General features: G+C 38.8%; 5 protein-coding genes across 8 annotated transcripts; 2 read left to right on the plus strand and 3 right to left on the minus strand.

The window, feature by feature from the left end:
- Positions 1-1,166: 1,166 nt before the first annotated feature.
- Positions 1,167-3,507, minus strand: LOC111791414 (MATE efflux family protein). Its single transcript, XM_023672740.2, has 2 exons — positions 2,845-3,507; positions 1,167-2,723 (listed from the first exon to the last, which is right to left on the minus strand). The coding sequence occupies exons 1-2, from the start codon at positions 3,085-3,087 to the stop codon at positions 1,308-1,310; spliced, it is 1,659 nt and encodes a 552-aa protein (XP_023528508.2). The 5' UTR covers positions 3,088-3,507; the 3' UTR covers positions 1,167-1,307.
- A 3,249-nt stretch (positions 3,508-6,756) lies between these two features.
- LOC111791501 (uncharacterized) lies at positions 6,757-11,611 on the minus strand. Of its 3 annotated transcripts, none has more exons than XR_015420438.1 (6): positions 11,381-11,611; positions 11,172-11,252; positions 9,841-9,901; positions 7,843-7,914; positions 7,437-7,558; positions 6,757-7,274 (listed from the first exon to the last, which is right to left on the minus strand). XR_015420438.1 is itself a non-coding variant. In XM_023672874.2 (6 exons), exons 1-5 carry the CDS (start codon positions 11,528-11,530, stop codon positions 7,524-7,526), a joined length of 381 nt encoding a protein of 126 aa, XP_023528642.2. In that variant the 5' UTR covers positions 11,531-11,610; the 3' UTR covers positions 7,009-7,274; positions 7,437-7,523. The 3 variants fall into 3 exon arrangements, 2 of the variants coding, with proteins under 2 accessions (XP_023528642.2, XP_086978818.1); XM_023672874.2 differs by having other exon boundaries at positions 7,009-7,274; positions 11,190-11,252; positions 11,381-11,610; XM_087122692.1 differs by lacking the exons at positions 6,757-7,274; positions 7,437-7,558; positions 7,843-7,914 and adding an exon at positions 9,663-9,741 and having other exon boundaries at positions 11,190-11,252.
- A 1,196-nt stretch (positions 11,612-12,807) lies between these two features.
- On the plus strand, positions 12,808-14,252 carry LOC111791395 (transcription repressor OFP2). The gene has a single exon (XM_023672716.2). The coding sequence runs from the start codon at positions 12,942-12,944 to the stop codon at positions 13,977-13,979; it is 1,038 nt and encodes a 345-aa protein (XP_023528484.2). The 5' UTR covers positions 12,808-12,941; the 3' UTR covers positions 13,980-14,252.
- Positions 14,253-17,051: 2,799 nt separating this feature from the next.
- LOC111790414 (uncharacterized) lies at positions 17,052-22,611 on the plus strand. Of its 2 annotated transcripts, XM_023671300.2 has the most exons (4): positions 17,052-17,155; positions 17,255-19,244; positions 20,102-21,207; positions 22,391-22,611. In XM_023671300.2, exons 2-4 carry the CDS (start codon positions 17,754-17,756, stop codon positions 22,518-22,520), a joined length of 2,727 nt encoding a protein of 908 aa, XP_023527068.2. In that variant the 5' UTR covers positions 17,052-17,155; positions 17,255-17,753; the 3' UTR covers positions 22,521-22,611. The 2 variants fall into 2 exon arrangements, with proteins under 2 accessions (XP_023527068.2, XP_023527067.2); XM_023671299.2 differs by lacking the exon at positions 17,052-17,155 and having other exon boundaries at positions 17,191-19,244.
- A 1,686-nt stretch (positions 22,612-24,297) lies between these two features.
- LOC111789710 (EP1-like glycoprotein 3) lies at positions 24,298-26,466 on the minus strand. Its single transcript, XM_023670378.2, has 2 exons — positions 25,771-26,466; positions 24,298-25,681 (listed from the first exon to the last, which is right to left on the minus strand). The coding sequence occupies exons 1-2, from the start codon at positions 26,164-26,166 to the stop codon at positions 24,698-24,700; spliced, it is 1,380 nt and encodes a 459-aa protein (XP_023526146.2). The 5' UTR covers positions 26,167-26,466; the 3' UTR covers positions 24,298-24,697.
- Positions 26,467-26,470: the final 4 nt, after the last annotated feature.

The following is a 26,470-nucleotide window of genomic DNA, read 5'->3' on the forward strand; positions in this document are numbered from 1 at the left end:
ATATATATATACCTTTTCATCTCGTGCCCCTCGTGTTCGCATATACCCTTTTCAAAAACTTTATAAAAAGAAAACATTTTTCTTCTTTCTTATTAGTATTAATTTTGAATTAGCTTGATTGGTAAGCAGTATTTAGGAATCAAACCAATTTTGAAGAATAAATTAAAAGAAAAAAAAAGAAAGGAAAAAAGGTAGTGTAATTGGTAGGACCATTTCAAATTTGATACGGGTGCCTTTTTTGATTTATTGATTTAGGGTTTGGACTCTTGTTAAAGGAAATGATGAATGGTATCATAAATATCTAAAATGAAGTGAAAAAGACAAATAATAATAATGAGATACATTAAAATGGAAAACGCCCAAAATGTGAGATATAATTGGTAGACAAGTTTTTGGGCTTTTTTTTCTTCGAGCCTCTCCTTAAAGTTTTACAAATGCATTTGTTACAGAGAAGTTTCACACACACCCTTATAAACAATGTTTCGTTCTCCTCTTCAACCAATGTGAGATCTCACAATCCACCCTCCTTCAAGGTCCAATATCCTCGCTCACACTCATTCTTCTCTTCAATCGATGTGGGATCTTACAATCCACCCCCTTCGAAGCCCAATGTCCTCGCTGGCACTCGTCCCTCTCTCAAATCGATGTGAGATCCAACATCAATTGGAGAAGGAACTTATATTTCAAAGTTGAAAGGGTTATAAAAATATTAAAGAGAATATTAAAGCTATTTAAAAAAAAATGAACAAAGTTGGAGGACTATATATATATTTGATAATTAAGATAAAAGTGTGAAAATGCATGTAATATTAAAAAAAATATATAAAAAGATGGATATAAAGGGAGAGGATGGTGTGTGAGATAAGTGATAAGTGATAAGGAGAGTGAAGAGAGAATATCCGTCCAATAAGAAAGAGGAAGATGACGTGAGCCTGTGGGCGTGGGAATACGCATACCTATCCACTAATAAAATGCCTTGAATCACTTAATATTCATTATTCTTCATGTATGTATCTACCTTTTATTTTTGTCAAATTATTATTATGTGTAACATCTTATATTGGTGACATTTTAGAACCATAGTTTTTTTTTATAAAATAATGTCGGGGGAGAGAGAGAGAGAGAGAGAGAGAGAGAGAGAGAGAGAGAGAGGGAGAGAGGCGAGGTGTTTGATGATGAGAGGAGGGGTCTTTTTTTTTTGTTCTTTAAGTGAAAAGAATGATTTTTTGGGTCTGTAAGACAATGAATTACAATGGGTTCATGAATGAATCATGTATGACTAAGTGTTGTTGTTTTAACCAAATCCGCTACACTTGTTCATTCCCCTCCATCAGCCCGCACTCCACGCCCTCCTCTTCTTTACCACTCTCCTCTCCCACTATTGCCGCCATCTCCACCGCCCTCGCGCTCTGCTGGATCCAATCCGTTCGAAGCAGGGTATGCACCAGCATACACAAGCACGATATCTGGGCCGTCATCAGTCCGATCCACAGCCCCAGAAAGCCAGCCTTGAGGGTGAAAGTGGCAACCACTGCAACCGGGAGGCCAATGAAGTAGAAGGCGTACAGATTTATTCTCGCCCCTAACTTGGGTCTTGCGGTTCCTGTTAGAACCCCACACGCCACTGTTTGCGGGGAGTTACTAATTTCACACACACCCAACACGGGTAGTGCGGAGGAGATCATGTGAAGAATCTGCGGCTCATCTGTGTACAATTTCCCCCATACTGATCTCACTGACGTCATGAAAAAGAAGGCCGTCACTCCAAAAGCCAACCCCGTAGAAAGTCCTATCACCGCCGTCCACTGGGCGCGAATGGGCTCCCCTGCCCCCAGGGCTTGCCCTACGCGGGTCGTGATTCCTGCGCTTAACGAGAACGGAACTATGTACAGCATTCCAGTGGTCTGGATGAGGATGCCCATGGCTGCCACTGTGTTCTGGGGGTTACTCAGCAGCCCACAAAGGAACAGCATTATCTCGTACCACCACCACTCCAAGCACACCGACACCGCGCTCGGGACTGCTAAACTCAACAGAGGCTGCCACCCCTGGAACGTGGACACAATGGTGACGCCCTGCCAAGGCTTCAAGGGCTTGCTAGAGAGCACGAGGTAGAGCATGAGGCCCAGGTTGAGGTTGAAGGTGTTCCAGGCGAGGGAGAGGGCGACACCCTCGACGCCCAGGTTCAAATAGGAGACCAGAAAGTAATTGATGGGAGGGTGCAAGAGGGCAGAGCATATGGAAGCTACGGTAATCGGGGTGGTAATGCCTTGGGTTCTCAAGAAGATCCGGAGGGGAAGGTGGTGCGCTTGGGCAAGCAATTCGGGGATGGAGAAGAGCATGTATACCTTGGCGACTTGGGTGATGGCGGGGTCCTGACCTAACCAAAGAAGGATGGGTTCCATATTTAGCCATAACACGGAGATGGGTAGGGACACAAGAAGTAGGAGGCACAGGGTTTTGAGGAAGGTTTGACTCAGAACTGACCATCTCTTAGCCCCAAAAGCTTGGCAGCAAATGGGATCCATCCCCGTGGAGAGGCCCCTCAGAATGGATATTCCGGTTATGTTCCCGAACCCAAGTGCGAGTGAACCCCCAGCCAGTTCTGCCTTCCCAAGATGACCTAAGAACAGCATTGAAACAACCGACCTTGAGTATAGTAGAAAGGACGTCATTATTATGGGGCCTGAAAACCTCGCCAGGGATTTGAACTCCTCTTTCATCTGCACGGATGCCATTCCCACAACCACAAACACAAACGTGTCGTCGTCATCATCATCATCAAACACCCATCCTATTTGGTTTCTATTTGGTTTGCATAAGCTGAAATGAAGAGAAAGGTACCTGGTGGGGAGGGAGGCCTTGGGGAAGGGCATTGAGGGGGAAAAGGCGGCGAAAGAAGGCTCCGGCGGATGCTGCGGCTGCTGCGGCTGCTGCTGCTGCTCCTCCTCCTCCTCCTCCTCCTGCTGTAGAAGCACTCATCATTGTAAGTTCATGTTTAGGGGTGGCCTTTGGCATCCTCTGGTAGTGTATATATAGAGAGAGAGATGGAGATCGATGGAGGTAGAGATATAAGGGTGTAAGCATTGATGTTATAAGAAAGGAAGGTGGGGGAGATAAATGGGAGGAGAGGAGGGGCTGGGGCTGGGGCTGGGGCTTGGCCTTGGCCTTGGCCTTGGCCTGGGGCTCGCCCAAGAGGCACACAAAAACTAATGATAAAGTACAGAAAGGTGCAGGACCAGAGGGGGCTTTATGTTGCCCTCCGCTGGCTGTTAATGAGTTTAAAAGTAGAGAGTACACAGAATGTGTGTCTAAGTAATCCAGAAACGAAAAAAGTACGAGTCATCATCATCATCATTTCCCGCTGTGTTGTGTTTTGTGTTTTGGGTTTTGGGTTTTGTGTGTCCGGTTCATAATATTATTAACCTAATAATTAATAATGAATGGACCACCACCCTTTCTAATAATTAATAATAAAACTGGATGTTCTTCCCCTTTCATGGGCCACTTGCATTATTCTATCAACCCTTTCTCTTCGCTTTTCCATCCCGACTTCATTCATTAACTTCTTCTTGATTTTCCAAATGTCTTCACCGTGCGTGCGATGCCTTTGACGCTACAACAATATATTTATTTATTTATTCTCAATATCCCCCTCTTTCCACGTTGCTCCGACATCATGCTGTTTTCAAAATACATGCATGGGGGGCCCCTTCTCTCTCTTTTCTTTTTTTCTTTTCTTTTGATTTATATATCTATAGGTTTCTAAATTCCTATAACCTTCCTTCCAATTGGTCCCTCAAACTTCAATTATTTGTGGTTGCAAGAGAAGAATGATGCATGGGTATGTCCATGTCCCCCATTTCCCTCTCATTGCCCCATAATACTCCCTTCAATTATATGCCACTTCCCTACTTATATAATCCCCCATATTAAAACCAAAAAACAATGCTTCATTATTGCCAACATTCTTCCCATTTACTACTCATCTCTATCTCTTTGCAACGGAGTAAGGACTTAAACCAACCCCTCTCTTCAATTATTGCTCATCTTCCCTATGCCCATTCATTCATTGCCTACACACTAACCGTATCCACAAACCCTAACCCATGCAACTGTGATTACAGTTGCAAATGGGGAGGATTGATTTGGTATTAAGAGTTTTTTAGGGGTTTAAATTGATATGAATAATAGGAAAGGGGGAAAAAAGAGAGTGTGGAAGGCCGTACGTAGGGCATTGCATGCGCAGGGTGGTGGTGTGAAGTATGAAGCAAAGTGAATTGTAAAAAACAAAATATATATTAAATGGAAATAGAGGATTATATGTATTGGAGAAGAGGGCGGAGGGTGGAACAACTAACCGCCCATTCTCTTCTTGTACGGAAAGATGCTTTCCTGACCAATCTCAATTCTCCCATATGCCACTCACTCTTATTCCTCCACCACCACACTTGATTAATTATATATATATATATATATATATATATTTACTTTAAATACAACTAACCTCTCTTCTCTTTATGCATTATAATTATAAATTAACATCATCCACCAAACCCATACTTCACACTTCACTTCTCCCCTCTCATTATTGTCTTTCAAATAAATAATATTACTTATTTATTTATTTATTTAAGAACTGTGTAGTTCTACCAATTGGTTGCTTGGGAACGATAATCGTGCCCACAACTTGAAATATAGTTGTATATAGCCGCCTGCACTGCACTGCACTACACTACAACCTCTTATATTATTAACATTATCTTTATCACCTTATTACCACAATTTTCTGCATTTAATCAAATCAATATGCTTTGCTTTGGTTTCTAATTTTGTGTACACAACTAAACTGCCTTTTTTTTAATATTATTATTATTATTTTAATATTGGTAGGTATTCCTCGAGTTTAACAACAAAATGTCTTGTTTTTAGCCCTCCAGGGACATATTTCAAATTTGGAGAATTCTCTATTCGGACCATCAAACTCTCCTACACATTTTTATATTCATATTGGGGTCTAACACTTTTTCCCCTTGTTTATTTATTTATTTTTATTTTCCCTCTCTCTTCTTTTTTTAATTGGACCTGTACCTTCAATAAATTATTTCATAAACTTTACCTACGCATGTATACATTTTTTATTTTATTGATATACTTGTTTACAAGAATAAACGTTTGAATATATATAATATTATTGGATTTATAAATGAAGAGATGATAATAAAAAGAGAAATAGATATATAATAAAGACTAAAGTAACTTTTTTGTGTGAGGATAGAGAAATAGAATAAAATAAGTATGAGATTCAGAGATTAAAAGAGATGCCAGGAATAGAGTAGGGACAGAAAGTACAAGGGTGTAAAGAAATTACCCAGAGTAGAATTACCAAACTAGTCTTAGTCGCATTTAAGAAAGAAAGAAAAAAAAAAAAAAAAGATTCTTCCCCGACCTAGAAAATAAAAAACATGGGGGGTCTGTAATAGTAGACTTTCATTTTAGGGTAGACCGTTGTCCTCCAAGTAACATACACCTTACAGACGGAGCTAAATTTTGTCTCCAAAAGAAATGTGCAAGTTGCATAGGCGCTTTTTACCCCCCTCCAACCCCCAATCTGATACTGTTATTATAGCTGAAAAGCTATGGGGTGAGTGAGATAGCGCCAACGCCAGCGCCAACGCCAGCGCCAACGCCAGCGCCAACGCCAACGCCGAGCTTAATATTTTATGTAAATAAGTTTCCGTGAATTCCCTCCTCCCACTACAATCTATTCAACTATTGCCACTACTCCTACGCCAGCAATGCTCTGCTTTCAGATACTGTTTTTTCTTACAAGCCCTCAAAACCTTTTGGCAAATCAATAAAACCCCCAACACCAAATTTATTCCTAAACCCTAAACCCTAAACTTCCCCTTCCATGATTGCAATGTAAACCCAGCGTATTTTTTTACCTCTCCAATATTTCATCCAAATATAAATATTCCCTCCCTCTAAAACTTCTCTCCGCTTCTAACTTCTCTTTAAACTCTTCTTTTATCTCTACAACATATTCCTTCCTTCATTTTCCCCCTTATCTAATGACATTCACCAACTCAAACTTCTCTCTCTAAATTTGATTTCTTTCCTCTCTTGAAGTTTTAACTTCCCAATAAGATATCCTATTTTTTACAAATATTTTCAAAACTAAATTAAGTTTTCTTTTTAGAAATTTGATTAAGAATTCAAATGTTTACTTTTAAAAAACCAAACATAAAACAACTTTGTATCTAGAAAATGAAAACCCAAGCCTCCAATAACAATTTTGTCTTTATTTTTTAAATTAACACATTTTTTCCATTTCCCATATTATGATTTTTACAAACATTTGAATTTTGAATTAAATTTAAAAAACAAAAACAAATTTTTAAAAGATAATTTTGTAGTTTTTAAAACATTGATAAAAATTGTTAACAAAAGAAAGAACTTGAGGTGAAAGTAATGTTTATCAGCTCAATTTTAAAAAATTAAAAGCTAAATAGTTATCAAATAAACCTAAAATATTGGTTGAAGAAAAAAAAAACACAGATGAAGAAAACATTACCAAACATATTATTCTATAGTTTTCAAAAGAGAGAAAAAAAAAAAAAAAAAAAAAAAAAAAAAAAAAAAAAAAAACTAAAGTTAGTAATGAAATATTTTTGGTTTTGTTTCCGAAAAATAGAAACAAAAAGAAGTGTTGTCGAACGAAGTCTTTGAGGCATTTGTTTTCAAAATCCCGCTATCCTTTACCGACAGTCAATTCCCTCTCACGTAATTCTCTCTCTAGGTTATGTTTCCATCTAGATTACCTTTCTTTCTCTAGCATCTATGACTTGTCTATTTATTTATTTATTTTCTTTCAACACACGCGCGCGTATATCTAACACCTCCAGAGCCTTTCTTTCCGTCTCTCGTACCTTGTCCTCAAAATTTGAGTTTTTTTGTTCTTTCCTTTTTGCTCCTTTTCAGTCTTTCCATCTACTACTACTTTATAAATATAAACATTAATTATGCTTAAAAAAATACATTTTAAGAATCATATTCTATTTTTATAATACAAGATAAAGTTACAGTTTGACAGCTATTGTTTTTTTTGTATGGTTGATGTATGTGAATTATTAAGATGCATAGGATGTAGTCATCAGAAGGAATCCCTAACTACGAAGGAAATAGCACAGCAGTAGAAGTAATAAATGCTTTTACCTGGTCCGAACAAAACATATAATCCGGAAGTCACATCAATCTCTGATTGCTCCTCCCTAGAACACGCCAAGAACATAGGTTTATCAGAAAGTTGCGGAAAAGCTTAGTCTCAATCACGTGCATTTTGTATTATGAATCTATGTTGTTATTGAGAAAGCGTCCAGGGACAATATGATTTGCCACATTTGAACACGTAACCCTACCAATTATTCACTTACATGTTTCTTCTGTACATTCCACCTTTTCTCTGACTGTTTAGTTATACTTTCACAATCAATGTACCAGACACATCAAATCGTAGGATGTCAGTGTTTTCTTCTTCTTCTTCTTCTTCTTCTTCCTAGTACATTTAGCAAAGCAGTTAGATTTAAAACTCTGATTTCAAAAGAATTAAATAAATGTAGATTAATATTTGAATTATGTTCAATCTTGCAGAAACTATGTCATTATCATTGATATTATGCTTTAAATAATGATATACTAAGGATCTGATTTACCACGTTTGGATTTTGGAATATGCAAAGTATTGGCTTAACTACCAATGGTAAATGGAAGAATCCGTGTCATGCAAATAAGAATTGTAAAATAAGCTTCCGATCCGTATGATAAAAATCACCGACTTACCATGTATAACGGGCAATGATACGCTTTGGCCAATGATTGTGATCCCAAAATTGTTTGCTAATATGTGAATACCTATTGAGAATAAAGTAAATCAGAAGGCCAAGAAAAAACTTCACTCCAAGGAGTAACACAGATAACAAACTCTCAACAGGTTCTCAAAAATGCACAGAAAGCCACTCATAATATCAGTCCTCCTATCAGGTTAAGACTAACATTCGATACCGAATGTGTTATCTGAACTTTAAATTGTACTGCAAGAATCATCATGGCGTCAATCAATAGATAGAAGCAATGACAACAACTGTTTGAAATGCATTGGAAACAACTTCAAGCATAAAGCTAGAGGATATATCCACCCATTATATGAGAATAGAGCAAGGTGGATATGAATAATGACAGAAAACAGCTGTTAGAAATTTAATGGAAATGATTTCTTGTGTAACATATTGGATTTCCACATTTATATACCGTAGAACTCTGTAGGACTCCATATATTCATCATGTATATCAGAGGAAGAGAGTTGGGAACTGCCCAGTGGATAGTCGTCGTGCAGGTAAATCGTATGAGGCTCTCGTTTGTGACTTAGTGGTGTAACTAATTGAAGGGCGAGAAAGCTGAGCTAAGAGTAGTATTCAGTAAGGGTAAATCATAGGTAAAAAAGTACCCTTTGGGTTAATGTCGTGGTGTCTGGGATAAAGGGAGAGCCCTCAAATCATTCTCAAGCTAGGTACCTATTTATTGTTGACAAATTAAATAATAGTAGATCTATCAATTCTAGTACACAGCAATACAGTTATAGGGAATGACTACGAACCTTGATGGATCTTCATGGGTGTAGAGTATCTTAAACAATAATGGGTTGTTTGTGGAGGTGATTACAATTTTCAATGAATCGAACATCATGGACTATCTTTGATCTAATGGTAAGAAGAAATTTCGATGCCATAGATGTAAAATATTGCAGGCTTCATTCAATATGCAATAACAATATTGAGTGCTTGATTGCTTGAAGGCTTGTGTCCACAGAAAAGAATTTAACGTGGTTTAAACCCTTCTGAAATGGAAATTTTTATTTTAATACCCAAGTTCGTAGTCACAATTGTTGAAGACTACTATTTAAGGTTACTGGCAGTAGAGTGTGAGAGGTGTGAGGCGTTCGTGGAGGTAATTAAAGGAAGCAGTTGCAAATTTTGAGGTGATTCCTCCTGATTGATGCTACATATTTAGGCATCAGAAAAGAGGGGATTGAGTAGGGTAAAGAAGTTTTACATTCCAGATATTAGAAAAGGAACAATTACTTTCAAAAAGTTAGAACATGCTTGAGAAGAAAAGGGGCAACAAGAGGAACCTCCGGTGGGAGTGGGAGAACAGAGACACGGAAAGAACACAGAGGATGAAGCATTAACTATAGAAAGTTTGGAAATGGTGAATATATACTCCTCGACAATCCGAAAGTGCGAGGCCTTTGGGCTTTTTTATTATCACAGATTAAAATTCTCTTAAAAAATAGTGAGTCACTGGCGTGGGTAGCTCAACGACAAATGTGCTGAAAGCAACAGTGTCGGCGATTGACCCAGATTCTGTTTCAATGTTCAAATGATTTCAGCAAAAGGAATCATATATCTATGCATAAATATGGACTACCGTAAGGATATCCAAGGATATGAGGATAGTGTCGCACTACAATGCTGATCAGCATTCTGTAAAAGCTAGGTCTCCAACTCACGGACGGAGTAGTCAACGGTATTTTCATTTAGCTAAAAAATTCCAAAATAGTTTTAGATATGTGATTGAAGTGGATAATGTTTAGCTTAAGAGCTAGCCACAAAAAGGCTCTATGGCTGCATCTAGGTGCCCGTTCCCCATATCTTATTGATTTTTACAGAGTTTGGTTTCATCTGATCTAGAAACAAAAATATTTTCAGGCAAAAAGAACTATAATTCTATGTATGAGTTAAGGAAGGAGTGTGGAGAGCATTAACAGAGTTGGGACATACAGATATGAGACATGTCCACTACTTTGGCAGTCACACCATGAAGATCACTTCCAGAGTATCCCTGCAGCACAAACAAATTAACGATGGTTGTTAGATGTAAGTAGTTAACAACTCAGCTCAACAGTGAGACTCAATCGTCCATCGATGAACTGTGAAAATAAACAGCTATCTGATCCATCTACAATAGCTACCACACCATGTAGACATCGATCATAGGAACTTCTGCACTCTTGCGATTTATCACAAGAAGCCATGCAACACGGAACTTCTCTTTTCCAACTTGAAAGGATCCACACTCAAATAAGATGTATGCTACCAGATGACTCAAGAAATGTAATAATCCAAAAAACAGGATAAGATATTGTGACAAATACAAAAGCAATCCAGTGAACTAATAATACCTCCATTGTGTTCAATTTACCCTGAACCCTCCAATAAGTTCAGTTTGATAACATCACACTTATTATTTTATCGATTAAATCCCTAAATATTCATAAATGAATCAAATTAGACTCTTAATTAAGATTTCCTTTGAAAAGTTTTCATACATCAATTCTAGTAGTCTATTATGTTAATCTAGTGAATCGTTTATGAGTTTAATTGATAGGATTATAGTTCATGTTTAAATTGACAGAACCTCCAAAAATTTGGACGCATACATTCATTTTTTTCCCAAAACTAGAGGTAAAATAAGGAGATAATGCGCATTAAAAAACCTGAAGGTTATAATCCGTAAACGTCGCCTACACTCTCATCGTGAGGGTCAACCACCTCCATTTCCAAATAGAGGTGCGATGCAACAGTGTTAAGAACTTAGTAAGGGAAACAGTACGAACTCAGAGATAGATAGCAGGCATTAGAAAATATTGCAACCGTCTAAAATTTCAAAGACAGGCAAATGAAGAGAAGAGATATTTCAACTTCGGGTATTGGTTGTACCATACTACAAATAGTTTTATACTTTTCCTTTGTTAAAATATATGTTTCAAGAAGAAAAAAGCGATGCAATAAATTTCTTCGTACAGCAGAAGAGATAACACTATAAGAATGGAAATAAATAATCGAAACTACAGTGGAGTAAGAGTATCCTCAGCAGGTTGCTAGCTGGAAGAACCGATCTTCGCTATCCATTTTCGTCATCATAGGAAGAACTTAAGCACAAGGTTATTAGATTATGATATATATAGACACTTATTGTTCAGTTGTGTACTCTTAAACCGTAAGTTTTAGTTCAAAATAATTCAGCACACCTAGAAGTCGACGTAAAGTCAAAGAAATTTAAGCATAACAGAAAATGAAGAAGCAATGTCGAAAAGATGGACAGCACATACAACTCAATCGATGAATACCTCGCGATTGACGCCAAAAATTGGAGAATGTCGACCAATCATGATGTCCCAAACTGTTGTCGACTGAAAAAAAACAAAATATATATCTGAGAAAGAGACGAACAAGTAGTCGGAAACAAGAAGATACAAACAAGCATCCGTGAAAACTTGTGTGCGACAAACGAAAATAGGAAAATGAACCGAGTTGATACAGTTCTATCTTGCTCATCGGAACGATCGGAATCAGCGACGATAGCGAAACTGTAAGCGAGAGAATTAGAGGTTCTCCCATCGACAACGGTGATTTGCCCAATCATTCGAAGAACTGGCGCTCCATAAAATCGGTTTCCCACTTGTCCCATTTGGACTGGCGGGAATCCTTGCGACTTGGTCCGCGAGGGCAGGGCGGGAGTTAGTGATTGGGCCGGCTACTTTCTGGTCCAGATGGGTTTTTATTCGGTCCATTCCAAGCTTGGAACGATTGAGTTCACCCAATAGTTTTGATTTCTGGTTAATGAAACGCGTAATTATTATTATTATGATTATTATTATTATTATTATTATTATTATTCTTTTTTTGAGTTTTAATTAACAAAGAGTTCACGAGATGACACAGTTTCAAATTGGATGTAAATGATTGTAACTATATATTTATGTTTTTGTTAAAATATATTAATTAAAATCAAACACGGTTTTAGAAAGAAGAAGAGGGGGGGAAATTGCTAAAAGCTAATATGTCGTCCTTCTTAAAAGTAGAGTCCAATATTTGGAGACATGCTGTTGTGCTCCTTTTGGTTTGCATGGTTTCCCCTACCCCGAATGGGATTGGTGTTCAAATTCTGACATATTTTTTTGTAATTATGTATTTTTGGCAGCAAAGGTGCGCCCTCTTTCACCACCAGGGAAACGTTTGTGGTTTTGGATTTATTTTCTTTTTTCGTGGGGGTTTGCCCATTTTCAGCCTACATCCAACCTCTCTTCAATGCCATTCCGAAACAAGCAACTGCCTTCTATCTTCTATTCTATCTACCTACCAATCTATCTACAAATATCATTTTAATTTTCTGTTTTAACCTTTGATCCTTTGACTTTGTACACACAAAATCTTACTCAAAATTCCTAAACGATCACCATTGTCTTAAATTTGGGTATAATCTAATTACGTCATTTAAAACTTTCCATTTATAACCAGAAAAGAAAAAGGGAAAACTTGCTTGGAAATAGATTTTACAAAACTGTGCACAAGCTTCCAAAACAAAACAGCGTTTTAGAAACATGCATGTGAATGGTGACGTGGCATCGTCTAATTAATACCAACACAACAAATCCAATCGCATAACCTGCTGCCTTTGGTTTCTGGTGGTGCGAGAAATAGAAAGAAAAAGTTAGCCAAACTGTTGGAAAATAAGTGACAATGTACAGCCAAAAGCCTTCTTTATCTTCAGGGTATTAGATCTCCTAAGAAACGTCAATGTTTTCATTGATATATATATATCTATATATATTTATTTATACATTTTGATGAGTTTGATTAATACATCAACATTGTGCGTAAAATCATTAATATGAATAATAAATATTTTAGTTGAAAGATAATAATCATGATTTTTTTTTTCCTTGAATTAGGTAATTAACCTCTCATAATCAAAGCCAAGGAACCATGTGGACCCCATTTGCATTTGCCTTTAAGTTGAGCCATTTTTTCTGGACCCTCAGCCCTGGAAGGCAGCATCAAGCAGAGGCAAGTAACCGGGTGAGAGAAATAGTATTTGGATGGGAAATTATAGGTTTAGGCTATCGGATATGATGCCCAATTCCTGGTTTTACAAGCTGAAAGACATGGCCATTATTAGGCGAAGAAACCAAAAAAAGGAGCCTTCTTCAACTTCCTCCACTCACCCACACCAGGTTCTTCTTCATTCTCACCCAAGAAAATCCCATCATTTCACTAGACAACTTGCTGCCGCCAGAGAATCTAATAACTCCCCGGCTGACCCACCCAGAAAATCGTCCAAAGGAAAGCCGAGGCGAAGAGCTCCTGCCGCTAACACCGCCACTGCCGCCGCTCGGACTTCACCCAGGTTAGTGGTTACTTCCTCCTCCGGCTGTAGCTGCGGGAGAACGGCCCTAGAATCGGTCACAGCTGGCTCGCCGCTTCCTCCACCATCTCCACCAGAACTCCGGATTGAACCGCCTTTTTTAAGTCAATATTCATTTCATGCTGAAGATGATGCCAACGCCATCATTATCGAAAAGGGACACAAAACTTCAGCCAAAAAAATCAACGGCTCAGATGAAGAGTTGAAATCCCCGGCGCAGATTGATCTTCCACCAATCATTACAAGGTCATCCTCGTCCTCATCCAAGCATGAAGAAACCGACGCCGCAGATGGGTCTACGTGTCCGTCGATCACCGTCACAAAGAAGGATAAAGCATTTGCAAAGGAACCCAGAAGCAGCCCTTCGCGCCGATTTCCGGTGAACTCTCCGGGACCAAAGTTACGGATTATGAACTCTCCGAGAGTTTCAAGCAAGAGATTTGGTCACGTTGGACGCCGGAAAAGTGGGTCGGCGGCGGCGAAGAGAAGTTTGACCGAAAGCCTGGCAATCGTAAAGTCAACGAACGATCCACAGAGGGATTTCAGAGAATCAATGGTGGAGATGATCGTGGAGAACAAAATCAGGGCGTCCAATGAATTGGAAGATCTCCTTGCATGCTATCTCTCTCTGAACACCGACGAGTATCACGACATTATCATAAAAGTTTTCAAGCAAATCTGGTTCGACATGACGGAGATTGGAGTCCACTAGTTTGGTTGCATCATGAAATCAGCATCTTCGCGTTTCCTCCAGTTCCTAATACTTCATAGTGAAATTCAATCCAGGAGCTTGTAATGAAGTTATTAAATAAAATGATACATATGCTGTCCTTAAATCATTCTAAGCTTGAAATAAACTCAATTATTGAATAGTAACATACAAGCTCCTGGATTTTAAATATAAGTTGGAATGGAATGATTTGTGAACCGAATGAGTCCTGAAAAAGAAATAAAAATAAAAAAAAATAAAAAAAAAATAAAAAAAAGTTTGGAAGATTCATTTGGAAAAAGTTGGTTGTAATTATTGGAAAGCAATTTGTTGCCCTTTATGTTATACCTGCCCGTCTCTGTCAACACAAAAAATTCCATTTTCTTTTTAGAGATTAGAAATGGAAATGAATCTGCTCTTTTCTCTTTTCATTATTATATTTGTTTGGGCTTCCCAACCAATACAGGCACGTCACCTCACCTCACCTCGCCCCACCTCTCTATTTTTATCCGCACACTCACAAATGATTTAAATAAACTCAACACTTATTTAATATCTTCATTCTCATTTCTATTTTCAACCCAGTTTTTAAACTTTTATAAATGGTTTAGGTTATATTTCCTCTTTTATGCTCCAAATCTAACTGTGGAATAAAAAACAAAAAACCAAAAGCTCTCTCATTTATTTCATTTTGTCATTTTAGTCTGTGTTATGTCCGCATGGTTTGATTTTTTTAAATAATGTTGTCATTGATTTCCATAAATTGCTTGTCCGTATACACAAACAATCAAAAACCCATCTAGTATTTCCAATTTTGAGGCGGATAATTAATTAAATATTTTTATTATATCCCATATTTACTAAAATTACGCTAAAAAAGACATTATCATCTAACATTGATCACACATTCCCACCGACCTTTTAATTCCAATTTTTTTCGTAGAAATTCAAATTCAAATAGTTAATTAATGAAATCTCTTAAAAAAGTTTGAGAATTACGCATTTTCTTCCTCGATTATCGTGTATTGAAACGTTAACATGTTGCATTAAAAAATGAACACACTTTAACATGCGTGTAAGAATATCAGGTCTTTGAGTATATATATTTATATATATATATATATATATTTGTCTACGAAATGCATAAACGACAATAATCTGGGTGTGGTAGCGAAAAAACAAATAAAAAACGTTGAATGAATCCAGGGGACGGGGGAGGCAAAAATCTTGAAGGAAATCTGAGGTTGTGGGGTCTTGTGTATTTTGGTTTTATAATATCAATAAATCCGATTCTCATGCGCGCACGTCTCTGTTACAAAGATTTGGTGATTGTCAAAAGCGAAGCCGGGAGGGGAGAAGGCACCACTTTTACGTTAACCATTTTCCTTTCTTAATAACCAAACACGCCTTCTCAGAATTCACAAACCATACCTTTTTTTTTTTTTTTTTTTTTTTATACACCCTCGACCCACTTCAACGGCTACACAAAAATAAATAAATATATAAACATTTTTCACCCACCTTCCATGGGTACGACCAATAATTTAAACCCCTTTAATACCTATTTTATTTTTTAAATATAAGCCAACACTTCAAAATATTATAGTGGAATTAAATTATTTAGAGTAATCCAAAATGAAATTTAACCCACTCCTATCATAATAGAAATTTAAAACTTGATAATAATGAAGCAAAAATGAAGCTGTTATTTGGCAAATAATTTTTGCTATATCACAATCACTGTCATGATTAGTTGTTGGAGTTTGAAAAGCAGCCTTAGAAATGAGATGAAAAGCAGCCTTAGAAATGAGATGAAAAGCAGCCTTAGAAATGAGATGAAAAGCAGCCTTAGAAATGAGATGAAAAGCAGCCTTAGAAATGAGATGAAAAGCAGCCTTAGAAATGAGCCTCACAGAGGGGTTCAGTTAATAATGCAACCTTCAATTATGCACTTGCACATGCACAACACATTGACTTCAATTCTGCAAAATCCAGCCTTCTTTTGTCATTAGATTCATATGGGTCCCTAACTTTGACAATTGAACCAAAGTGTTATCCTCTAATTGTAAAGGAAATAATATAAATTAAAGTAATCAAATCATCGGTTACAATTAATTGAGATTAGATATCTAATAATTTAACGCTACTAATGGAAAGAGTCTCAAAATCTGAATCCAAACAATAATAATAATAACAATTTAATCAGATACAAAGAAAAATGGATGGTCTTAATCGATAAATTTTTAGCATTAGTAGGAGTGGATTATGGTTGAAGGGCAGGTATTGGACCATTGGTTGGTAAGTCAAATGCAAGTTTGGATCGTATCACGTATTATAAGGGAGTGGTTGAGGCGCGTGAATTTCGCCCGAAAAACTTCCAAGCAATTCTGATTACAAATACATCTTACAATAAAGTACATGAAAACATATTTTTGAATGAAAGCATATTATAAACTAAGATCTGCACCAGGATGTACTGTAATTGAATGAATTAAAATTTTAGAATAAAAGTAGATTAGGATAGTTGTAATTAAATCAGACGTGGGATTCAAATCTGGATCGTGAATCAAAAAGCCATATATATTACATAATTCAAAGTTATTTAGACGAAGGGGTAATCATAGAAATGGGCCGAGGTCAGTACCCACATCTCTGTCCAGTCGTTCGTGGATCAATATGAGGAAGCCCATTTACGGTACTACCCTTGCAAGCCGCGTGTCGATGCGTATTAGAAAAGAAGGAAAGAAGAAAAGAAAGGAAAGAAACAGCGTTGGTATATGGGGCGAGCTTCAAACTGAAAGCGGACCCATAAACAGAAAAGGCCCAATAAGAATAAGAAAGGCATTGTAGGGTGTAGGTAGGAAAGGCTGTTATTTCCAAAATTGTAACATCAACTTTAAAACACCATAATATTTAAATAAGTTCATAGAGTAACAATTATTCAATTTCCCGCTTTCACTCATTTTTAATTAATGCAGATATTTACTTGCATGTTAAGGAAATTTGCATCTGGAACGATTGGGAAGAGGTATTCGGTAATTTATGAGAAGGGTGAGTACAAAACTAATATTCGTTTACCAAATCTAAGGCGAAGGTTTAATAAGAGGGAGAGAGAGAGAGAGAGAGAGAGAGAGAGAGACAAGCGGTCCAATGGAGTGGACCGGGTCCAACAACACAAGGTGGAATGGGGGATTATTGCTTCTGCAATTTGGTTAAAATTCCTTCATTTTTATTCTCTTCTCTCTCCTGCTCTCTTATCTATCTCTTTCTCATCACAGTTTCTTCGCTGGGACGGACGACCTCGACCACGGCACCGACGCTTTCCGGACTGATCGGACCATTTCATCTTCTCGACCGAGCGGTTTCTGGTTTTGAATCTCTATTTTATCGGGTTTTCATTCTTATATAATCTATTGCTGCCATGGCTCCCGCATCTGCTACTCTTTGCAATCCCTCAGCTTCCACCGTCTCCATCCCCTCGGATATCTGATTACTCTAACTTATCAATTTCACTGCTTCTGCTGATGTCCGATTCTCGAGGCATTTACGGAGGATTTAGTATTCTGTATGCAAGGTTTCAAGATTTTTTTTAGCTCCTAGGGTTCTTCAACGTTCTTCAAATTTCTTCATTGCCATTTCAATTGGGAGGGGGATTAGGGTTAGGGTTTTGGGTGGGAGGTTGCCGGAGGCCAAGATCGAGGATTTTCCGTGGTTTTGGGGTTAGTTACGTTGTTGGATTCTTGACGTGGAGCTTAGGCGGCGTGGGTTTTGGGGATAATGTGTATACTCTGCGTGATTCAGAAGTGGTCTCGACGGGTTGCTACAATGCTTCCTTGGTTAGTTATTCCGCTGATTGGACTCTGGGCGCTCTCTCAGCTTCTGCCACCTGCATTTAGATTTGAGATTACATCACCCAGGCTTGCTTGCGTTTTTGTGCTTTTGGTTACCCTCTTTTGGTATGAGATTTTAATGCCTCAGCTGTCAGCTTGGCGGGTGCGTAGGAATGCGCGGCTTAGAGAGAGAAAGAGATTTGAAGCCATCGAGTTGCAGAAGCTCAGGAAAACGGCAACTAAACGATGTCGGAACTGCTTAACTCCATACAAGGATCAAAATCCTGCTGGTGGTCGGTTCATGTGCTCCTGCTGTGGTCATATTTCTAAAAGGCCAGTTTTAGACTTGCCTATACCACCGGGATTTCCAAATTCTGGGATTATTAAGGAACTCGTTGGAAAAAGTGGGAAATTATTGAATCAGAAGGTATGGCCAGATAATGGGTGGATGTCTGGCCAAGATTGGTTGGAGAGCGGCAGTTGGGCTGGAAAGTCCGTTGCAGGAAAATCTAGTTATTGGAGACAAAATGGGAGCAGTCTTTGTGGAGGAGATGAACATTGTTTGGCAGAAAAGTCATACTCAGGTATCGTGATTTTCTGCTGTAAGCTTTTTACATCTTTTTTCTTGAGCATTAGATGGCTTTGGAGAAAAATGTTCAGGATAAGTTCATCAAGAGAAGACAATTTATCTGATTCTGAGCATAGGGGGATACTGGCTAAGATGGGCGAGAATGGGGGTAACTTCCCCGAGAGTAGGGTTGAAAAAGCCCGCAGAAAAGCTGAAGAGAAAAGACAGGCTAGATTAGAGAGAGAATTATTGGAGGAGGAAGAGAGGAAACAGAGGGAGGAGGTTGCCAGGTTGGTGGAGGAACGGAGGAAATTGAGGGATGAGAAAAAGGGTGTTGTGAAGGACCGTGATAGAACATCACAACTTTTCAGGGAGAAGGACGGGAAAAAGGAGGCTGAAAAGAAACGCCAGGAGAGGAGAAAAGAAAAGGACAAAAGTTCAAGTAAGAGTAATTCAGATGCAGAAGAGTTGGAGAAGAAAACTGTTAAAGAAAGTGAACGGAAGCAAGATTTGGACAAAAAGAGTGAGACTGATCGTCGTGAGAGTCAAAAGCTTGGGCCAGAGAGTGCTAAAGGCCATAGCATAGTATGTCATAGTGTAAAGAATATCCCTGGAAATAATTTTGGCCGAGGATATGCTGGTTCTAGGTATCTTGATCGTATGCGGGGTACCTTTTTGTCATCTTCTAAAGCATTTGGTAGTGGTAGTTTGTTTGGAAAGGTCTATAATGGCCCAGCTTCTGTTGTTAAAGACAAGTCTAACGGTTCTGTGGATCATGTAAATACGTCTATTTCTAATAGAGATATGTCATCTGAGCGTGTAATTGGGAAATCTGCTTTGAATGGAGATGATAAGAACATCAACCATCCAGTAAGTTCCAATGCTGTGTCTTTTCCCCCACCCAATGCTTATACAGATAACAAACATTTTTACTGTCGCATAAAAGAATTTTTTAGGCCTTTTTCCTCTTTGTTGCCTTTTTCCAATGAGCACAATAGTACTTATTTTTTATTTATTTATTTTTATTTATTTATTTATTTATAGTTCTGATCAATTAGAGGAAAATTTCTGATGTCCTTGGCTTTGCTTACGGGACAGGATAGCGTTGTTGTCCTCCTAGGCTGTGGTTCTCTCTATATGCTTTTTCCCTTTTTCTAATGCATACAGTCTTTTGAGGATGTTTAATACAAACTTTACTCATATTTTAGGTTTAAATTCTGCAATTTATGAATCATCATATATGGACTTATGCTTCAATATTGAACAGATGACTTTCCATATTTTCGTGCTAAGGTTTATCTACACGACCCAGTTGGGAATATTGAAAGATAGTAGTTTCAACATGTACATGCTACATTTTTTAGTAATACTACATGCTACATTTTTTATTTATCTAATATTACTACATCGGACCTTTGGAGAGAAAGAAACCCAAAGGACTTTTGAAAATAAGTCTTTGTCTTTTGATTCTTTTTGTATTAGTTTGCAACATGATGCCTCTTGGTGGTGCACAATTCAGACAAAGTTCTTTTGTAATTCTAGACTTCCTATGATCATTAACAATTGGAAGAATTTCCTCTAGTGTTGCTTTGGGTAGGGGTTTTCTCTACTCCTTCCCATAGGTTGTTCTTTTGGCTTTATGTGAATATAAGGTTCCTCAGTTTCCTTAAGTATATATAAATAATGAAATGAAGAGTGATGACCTGAAGTTCTCGTGTTCACTGCAGGTGTTCACCGAGTCACAACCTGCTGTGGCACCTAAAAAATCTTGGCAACAGTTATTTACCCGTTCGCCATCTGTTCCTTCATCCACAATTGCCAATGTTATAAGTAGGCCAGTTGTGAAGCCCTCGCCGGATATTAGCAATTCACAACCTTCTGGGCAATTTATAGGCCCACATCTATCTGGGCAAGTTTCTGGACAACAGTTACCTGGGCAGTTATCATCAACACAATCATATGATAATCCTATTAATTTTGGCCTGCCATCACCATTTACCATACCCACTTATCCTAAGGGTCCAGGTCCTACAAGTAGTAGTTTAGGGTTTTCGCCTGTAATTGAACCTCAATTTCCTCATGTTGCTGAAGGTTCCCATGAATGCATGCCTGAAGAACCAGAGCTTTTTGAAGATCCTTGTTATATACCTGATGTAGTATCCTTGTTGGGTCCCGTATCGGAGTCGCTCGATAATTTTCGGTTGGATTTAGGAGCTGGCTTTGCATCAGAAATCGGAATGGAAAGACCACGAACGCTAAAGACTGCTTCTTCTGAAATTAACAAACCATCTCCAATTGAGTCACCTTTATCAAGGGAAAAGCATAATTGTTCTAATAATTTCCCTAGCACCCCGAAGGCTTTGGATCTGAGAAGTCCCCCTAAGGATGATACAAATGCAAATGATAAGGGAACATGGCAGATGTGGAATAGTTCTCCCTTTGGCCAGGATGGTTTAGGTTTGGTAGGTGGTCCAGCTGGCTGGATTCTTCCTTCTGAATCTAATAGACCAAATAAGGATGATTTTTTCCAGCCTCCTCAGAAAACTGTTCCACCAGCATTCATTAAAGAGGATCAAGTTTTGTCTGGCACACTTTCTTCTCAGAATGTTTTGCTTGGTAAAGGCCAAAGTGTTGGGACATTTAACCCAGTTATGAGCTGTGATCACGATCCATGGTTAAAGAAGCCTTTCTATCCACCATTGTCTAGAAGTGAGAACAACTTCTCTGTTAAGCCTCAGGATGAAACTGTTCAGAATGGAATGTTATATGGTAGCCCCAGCAGATCTTCCACTGGCCATCCATTTGAGCTTCCTGCAACTAGCTGTTGGCCAAAGTAAGTCCCCTTTGATGTCTGTCTTTTGAAAAAATTTCAATTACGCTTTTGTGATTGTCAAGTAACTAAGCGGCTGATTAAACTGTAACTGGTTGTGTTCTTTGTATAGTTTACAATCTGCTTGTTTATCGGTATATTTTTACTGATCATACATATGTGTATGCTTACATACATATACACACTTTTTTCTGCCATCAGATCAGGCCGCAATGTCTAATTTCACCATAATATGTGTTGTCTATCTTCTTGCTGATGTAGACAGCCTAGAAACTAAAGATAATATGCAACTAGGAGAGCTTGGTATGTTCTTTGTCTTGACTAGGCAAACATGCCCTTGCATTTTGCACTGTGGAATCAATTTGAATAGTCGATGATTTTTTTTTTTTTCAAACCTTAATTGTTGTTACGTTGTATATGCTCACTCGTTTCATATAGTAACTGGAAATGGACTTTTGTCCAAACGTGATTGGCTTTAATTAGTTGCTGTGGCGTCTACGTTTGTTGTGCTTGCATTTCAACATATTCTTCCTGTTTGGAATCGCTGCTCATTGATTAAGGAATAGTCCTACTGCCTTCTTTCCATGTAAATCGTGGAATTCTTGAGTTTATTCTGGGGAATATTACTGCAAAAGAAAATGTAAACAAACATATCTCACGCCTATTTGCTAATTTTATAAACAAATTGATGTGCTGTCGATTTGATTGTAGTAGTAGTGCAAAAATCCAAACCATGAGGGATGCGAAAGAAAAGTCCTTATGAGCTCGTTTTCTGGGGTGTGAAAATGCATTGCAAGTGTTTTTGTGGATTAGTTGCATTACTAGTTTGTAGTTAATACAATTCGAAGTCTTTTTGTAATTACGCTCTCAGTCGTGACTTGGCTGAATTCTTTTTGTGTTGGTTGGCTCCCTTTTGTGAGTTCCTTTTTTTTGTGTGCGTGTTTTCTTTCATTTATTTCTCAACCAAAGTTTGGTTTCTTAAAAAGGAACAAAAAAAAAAAAAAAATTCATGCAAAGAGTTAACTCGTGAGCCATTTTGATGACCTTATGCTGTGATATCTGTTAAATGGATGGCTTAGCTTGATGATGATTGTCATTAATGATTCTTCACAGTAGCGAAAGCGAAACTGCGCTTTTTTCTTTTTTTACTGATGGTTACTTTTTTTTTTTTTTTTTTTTTTGGCAGAGAATGGGATGCACAAGGCGTAGGGATGTGTGCTGGAAGGCCATCGGTTGTGAAGCCGCCTGTTGGGGGTCTGTTTCCCTCACCAGATGTACAGTCACTGTGGTCTTTTGATATGAAAACTGGAAACTAACACTATAAAAAGGGACTTATTATAAAAAAAAACACGACTCCTGTTCTTCTGAGACAAATAGTCTCTTTGGGATATGGAGAGTTCGGAAGAATACTGGAATCCAATGTCCCCTCCTCCTCTCCTCTTCTTGCAGGGGAGATTGATGTTTACTTAGAGTAGCACGAATAGGAATACACGTGACATGCATTTCTTTGTGCATTAGGTAACTGCTAGGGGTCGTCATCCATATAATTCATCATACTTCAAAGTTAGAATAACACTGGCTAGAGAGGAGGAGCCCCCCCTTTTTGAGGTCAAAAGGAAGAGGGAAAAAAAAAAAAAGAATTTGTTAAAAAAAATGCCCGATTCCCCTTTTGGGGCTTCCATTGAGCTTTATTCCTTTCTTGCTCTTGCTTGCATGCCTCACTTATTACTTGAATGCCATCTCATAGATGTGTGGAGTATCCCATTTGGTCACCAAACCACTGGCTCGACCTCTGTTAGACACACACACACACACACACACTCTTTCACTTCTGTTTTGTCAGCATGGAAATTTATATGTTACTTATCCTCCCCCACTTTAGGGACACCCCAAAATCCAAAAACTTTCCACGTGTATACTTTTAATGTAGTTTTCAGTTGCATTGCAGGTAAGATTTTATCATTTACTCCCTCCCTGAGCTGCATATGAACGCTTTGATTCCTTTGCTGTTTTCTATAGTTGATTAGCTCCTATGCCCTTGTCTTGCCCCATTCATCCTTTATCCCAATTCTATTGGAAAATTTGATTGTTTGGGATGATGGACTTGCATTTTGCATGTCTCTGGGTTTGAGAACCATAGATTTGTGCGTACGTACTGCTCTACACTTCCCATTTGATTAAACCAAAATGAATGCTCAAATCTGAAAGATTGACTGCTGTGGTGTACCTGCTCCTTGTTCTTTTTTCGTATTCTTAATAGGTGAACGCAATTATGAAAGCACTTGTGAACCATAGTTTATTTTGTTAAGTGTTCGTTAATCTCATAATTGTTAAACAATCACCTTGAAGCTGCGTGAAGATCAGAGTGGCTAAAGAGGTCGCCATGAAATCCTTGTGGTTGAAGAATCCCCAATCATTCATACAGACACATTCCTAAGCAGATATAATAAACTAAGGTTCACAACCTTGGATGCTTACACGCACACAACAAACAGCTCAACTCAAGCTTCTACAACACATCATCATTTGAGATTAGGGGTTGGCTTCTTTCTCTTCTGATCATCATATTCTGCTTTGCCAAGAATAAAGGAAACCGATTTCTTTCGCTTTTTGTCATGCTGTTTCTGATAACTGTCCTGTCGTCGTTCAACCTTCACACAATTTGGCGTATACCGATTTTGTTTGCTGAGCATGTGTCTGCTTGAGCGTTTCAGTGCCACGTTCATCCATGTTGGAATGCAGGTTTTGCCTCGTTTGATTCAGCCTTTCCTCAACTGACGACATCTTCAACGAATCAGTAGCCGACTCCACCGAAACGACAGACTGCTTCCTTCACATCAGATTGAGCTCCTTCCTAGAGCCCACATCAGATTTTGTCCCTATTTTCGCCATTTCCGAAGTATTTACAACTCGACATAAACACTTGTTGACTATGTTGTTCAAAAGAACAATGCAATGAAACGGACAAAGCAGAACAAAACTTAAAAATAAAGGAGCTGAAAACATGAATTTTCTCAGAAAAATCCAGATGATGGCGGGGTGAAAAGGGATTATTTGGAATTGGCTTCCAAACCCACTCCTCGCCCCTTCTTTATTCATTACATACAGTGAATTAACCAAGTCTTTATCTCTTCTCTTACTCAAACATTATCTTCAGTATCTTATTTTCCCACTCTTTTACAACTTCGCTTACTGTTACTATTACTTCTCTGTTCGTGGTCTCCTGAAATTACAGAAAAGCCCCCTGTGAAGCAGTTCGGCCCATTTTTCGTCCAAACTTTAGTCGGCCCACATTCACATATCAGCAAACAAAGTGGGCCGAAACAATAAGGTTCGGCCCATCAATAAAACCATGATCAACGATTCAACAAAAGTTTGCAATAAGAAAAAAGTGAAAGAATGGGAGTTAGTTATATTCTCCAACTTCTTACCATCACAGGAACAGAAAGAAAAAGAAAAAGAAAAAGAAAAAGAAAAAAAGGAAAGTGAAGAGTCAAGAATGGGTATCTCTGTCCATCAAATTCTTGCTCCTCCTCTTGAGGAAGAGATAGGCAATGCCTCCGGAAGCAGCAATAATAAGGAACCCATCCACCACGCACACTACTGTAAGCACCCATTTGTTGAAGCTCTCCGAGTCCTGCGGCCCCAACCAACTCCCTTTTGGGGCCTTAACCATATAACTCAATCCCCTTCCCTTCTCAATCTGCTTCACCCCTATCACCTCTCTGTACACATAACACTCCTTCCAATAATGCAACGCCGCCGCGCACTCGCAGTCCTCCAGACACCATTCCCCACATTCCTCTTTACTCACATTCACTCTTCTACGATCACCTCTTAGAATGCTACTCACGCCCTCCAATTCCACCATCTCCCCTTCAATTCCCCCGCAAAATTCACCGCTCATCTCCTCTCCGCATTCCCAACTCGCCCCCTTCTTCTCCGTCTCCAATCTAATGCACGAACAAGTATTGGAGAAGGTGCAAACCCCGTATGGGCTACAAGCAAGAGGATGCTCACAACTGGTTTTCAGTGCTCGAAAGGAAGCTTCGAAAATTCCGTTGTCGGAGGAGTAATAATATAGCCCCAGATTCCCAGTTTTGTTCCCCAGTGCCAGAAAGCTCAAGGACTGGGGCGTTCCTGATGGGATTGTTGCAATTTTGTTGCCCGGGGCGTTGAAGAAATCCAAACCCTCGGCGTTCAACGTGATGAATGAGAGGTTATTGGTGTTGGGAGGGTTGAATTCCCAGTAAGAATACTTGGATTTGGGGGTGTTGAGATACAGAGAGATTTTTTGGGTTTGGACTTCGAAAGAGTAGAAGAAGGTTGAATTGGGGGGGAAGGAAGTCAAGCGAGTGGCCACATTCAAACTCTGCCCCAACACCATCACGTCCGTTGGGAAATTGAAACTCTGCCATTTAATTCCCTCCAACCCATCCACCAAAGCCAAGTTCCCAGTTCTCAGTATTCTAAGCTTCTGCATCCACAAAACAAACACCCACCGAGACAACGGTTCATTGAAAGTGAAACAACCATACGCAAGTAAAACCACATCGTTTTATGTACCTCCACACCTTGTCCGGAGGTTCCCGTCCGCCAGCCCACCTGACCGGTGGGGCCCTTAAGCCTCAAATCGCCGTCGCGGGTGAGCTCAAGGGCGCATATGTCCGTCACGAAAAACCGGGAGAAATGGCCGGAGCTCCATACCTTAACTTCTCCGAGAAAAACCTGTAAGGAACACGAAAAATTGGCTTGTGTGGGTTCAACGGTCAAGGCTAGTCTGAAATTGGGGGGCATTAACGGGTCGGTCTCAATGAGAAAGGCCCTTCCGAGGAACCGGTGGTCGTACTCCGGCGGCACTGCCAGAGTAACTTCATAGCCAGTAACAATAGAAGTTGTGCAAATGGTAGGGCCCAGGTGGAAGAAAAGAAGGAGAAAACAAGAGTGAGCAGGCAGGTTCATGAGAGGGAATGCGGAAAGGCAAGCATTAGAATTTTGCGAAAGAAAGAAAGGAAAGGAAAAGGAATGAGAAGAATGAAGACTGCAGTCCCAAAAAGGGTGTGAGCTTTCATTTTGCCTGCTATGGCAATGTTTGAAATGTTAGAGGATTCATTAATTAATTGCATCCAGGTATTCTTACTTATTTTTTATCCATAATTGCTCAACTAAATTCCACCCCTAATTAAACCCATCTTTCCTTTCCCCACACCCTCTCCACCTCACGCTTGTATTATTTTATATACCATTTGTTGTATGTATCCATTAA

The sequence above is a fragment of the Cucurbita pepo genome, chromosome 3 (genome assembly GCF_057944985.1).
Source record: "Cucurbita pepo subsp. pepo isolate OVF chromosome 3, ASM5794498v1, whole genome shotgun sequence".
Taxonomy (NCBI): domain Eukaryota; kingdom Viridiplantae; phylum Streptophyta; class Magnoliopsida; order Cucurbitales; family Cucurbitaceae; genus Cucurbita; species Cucurbita pepo.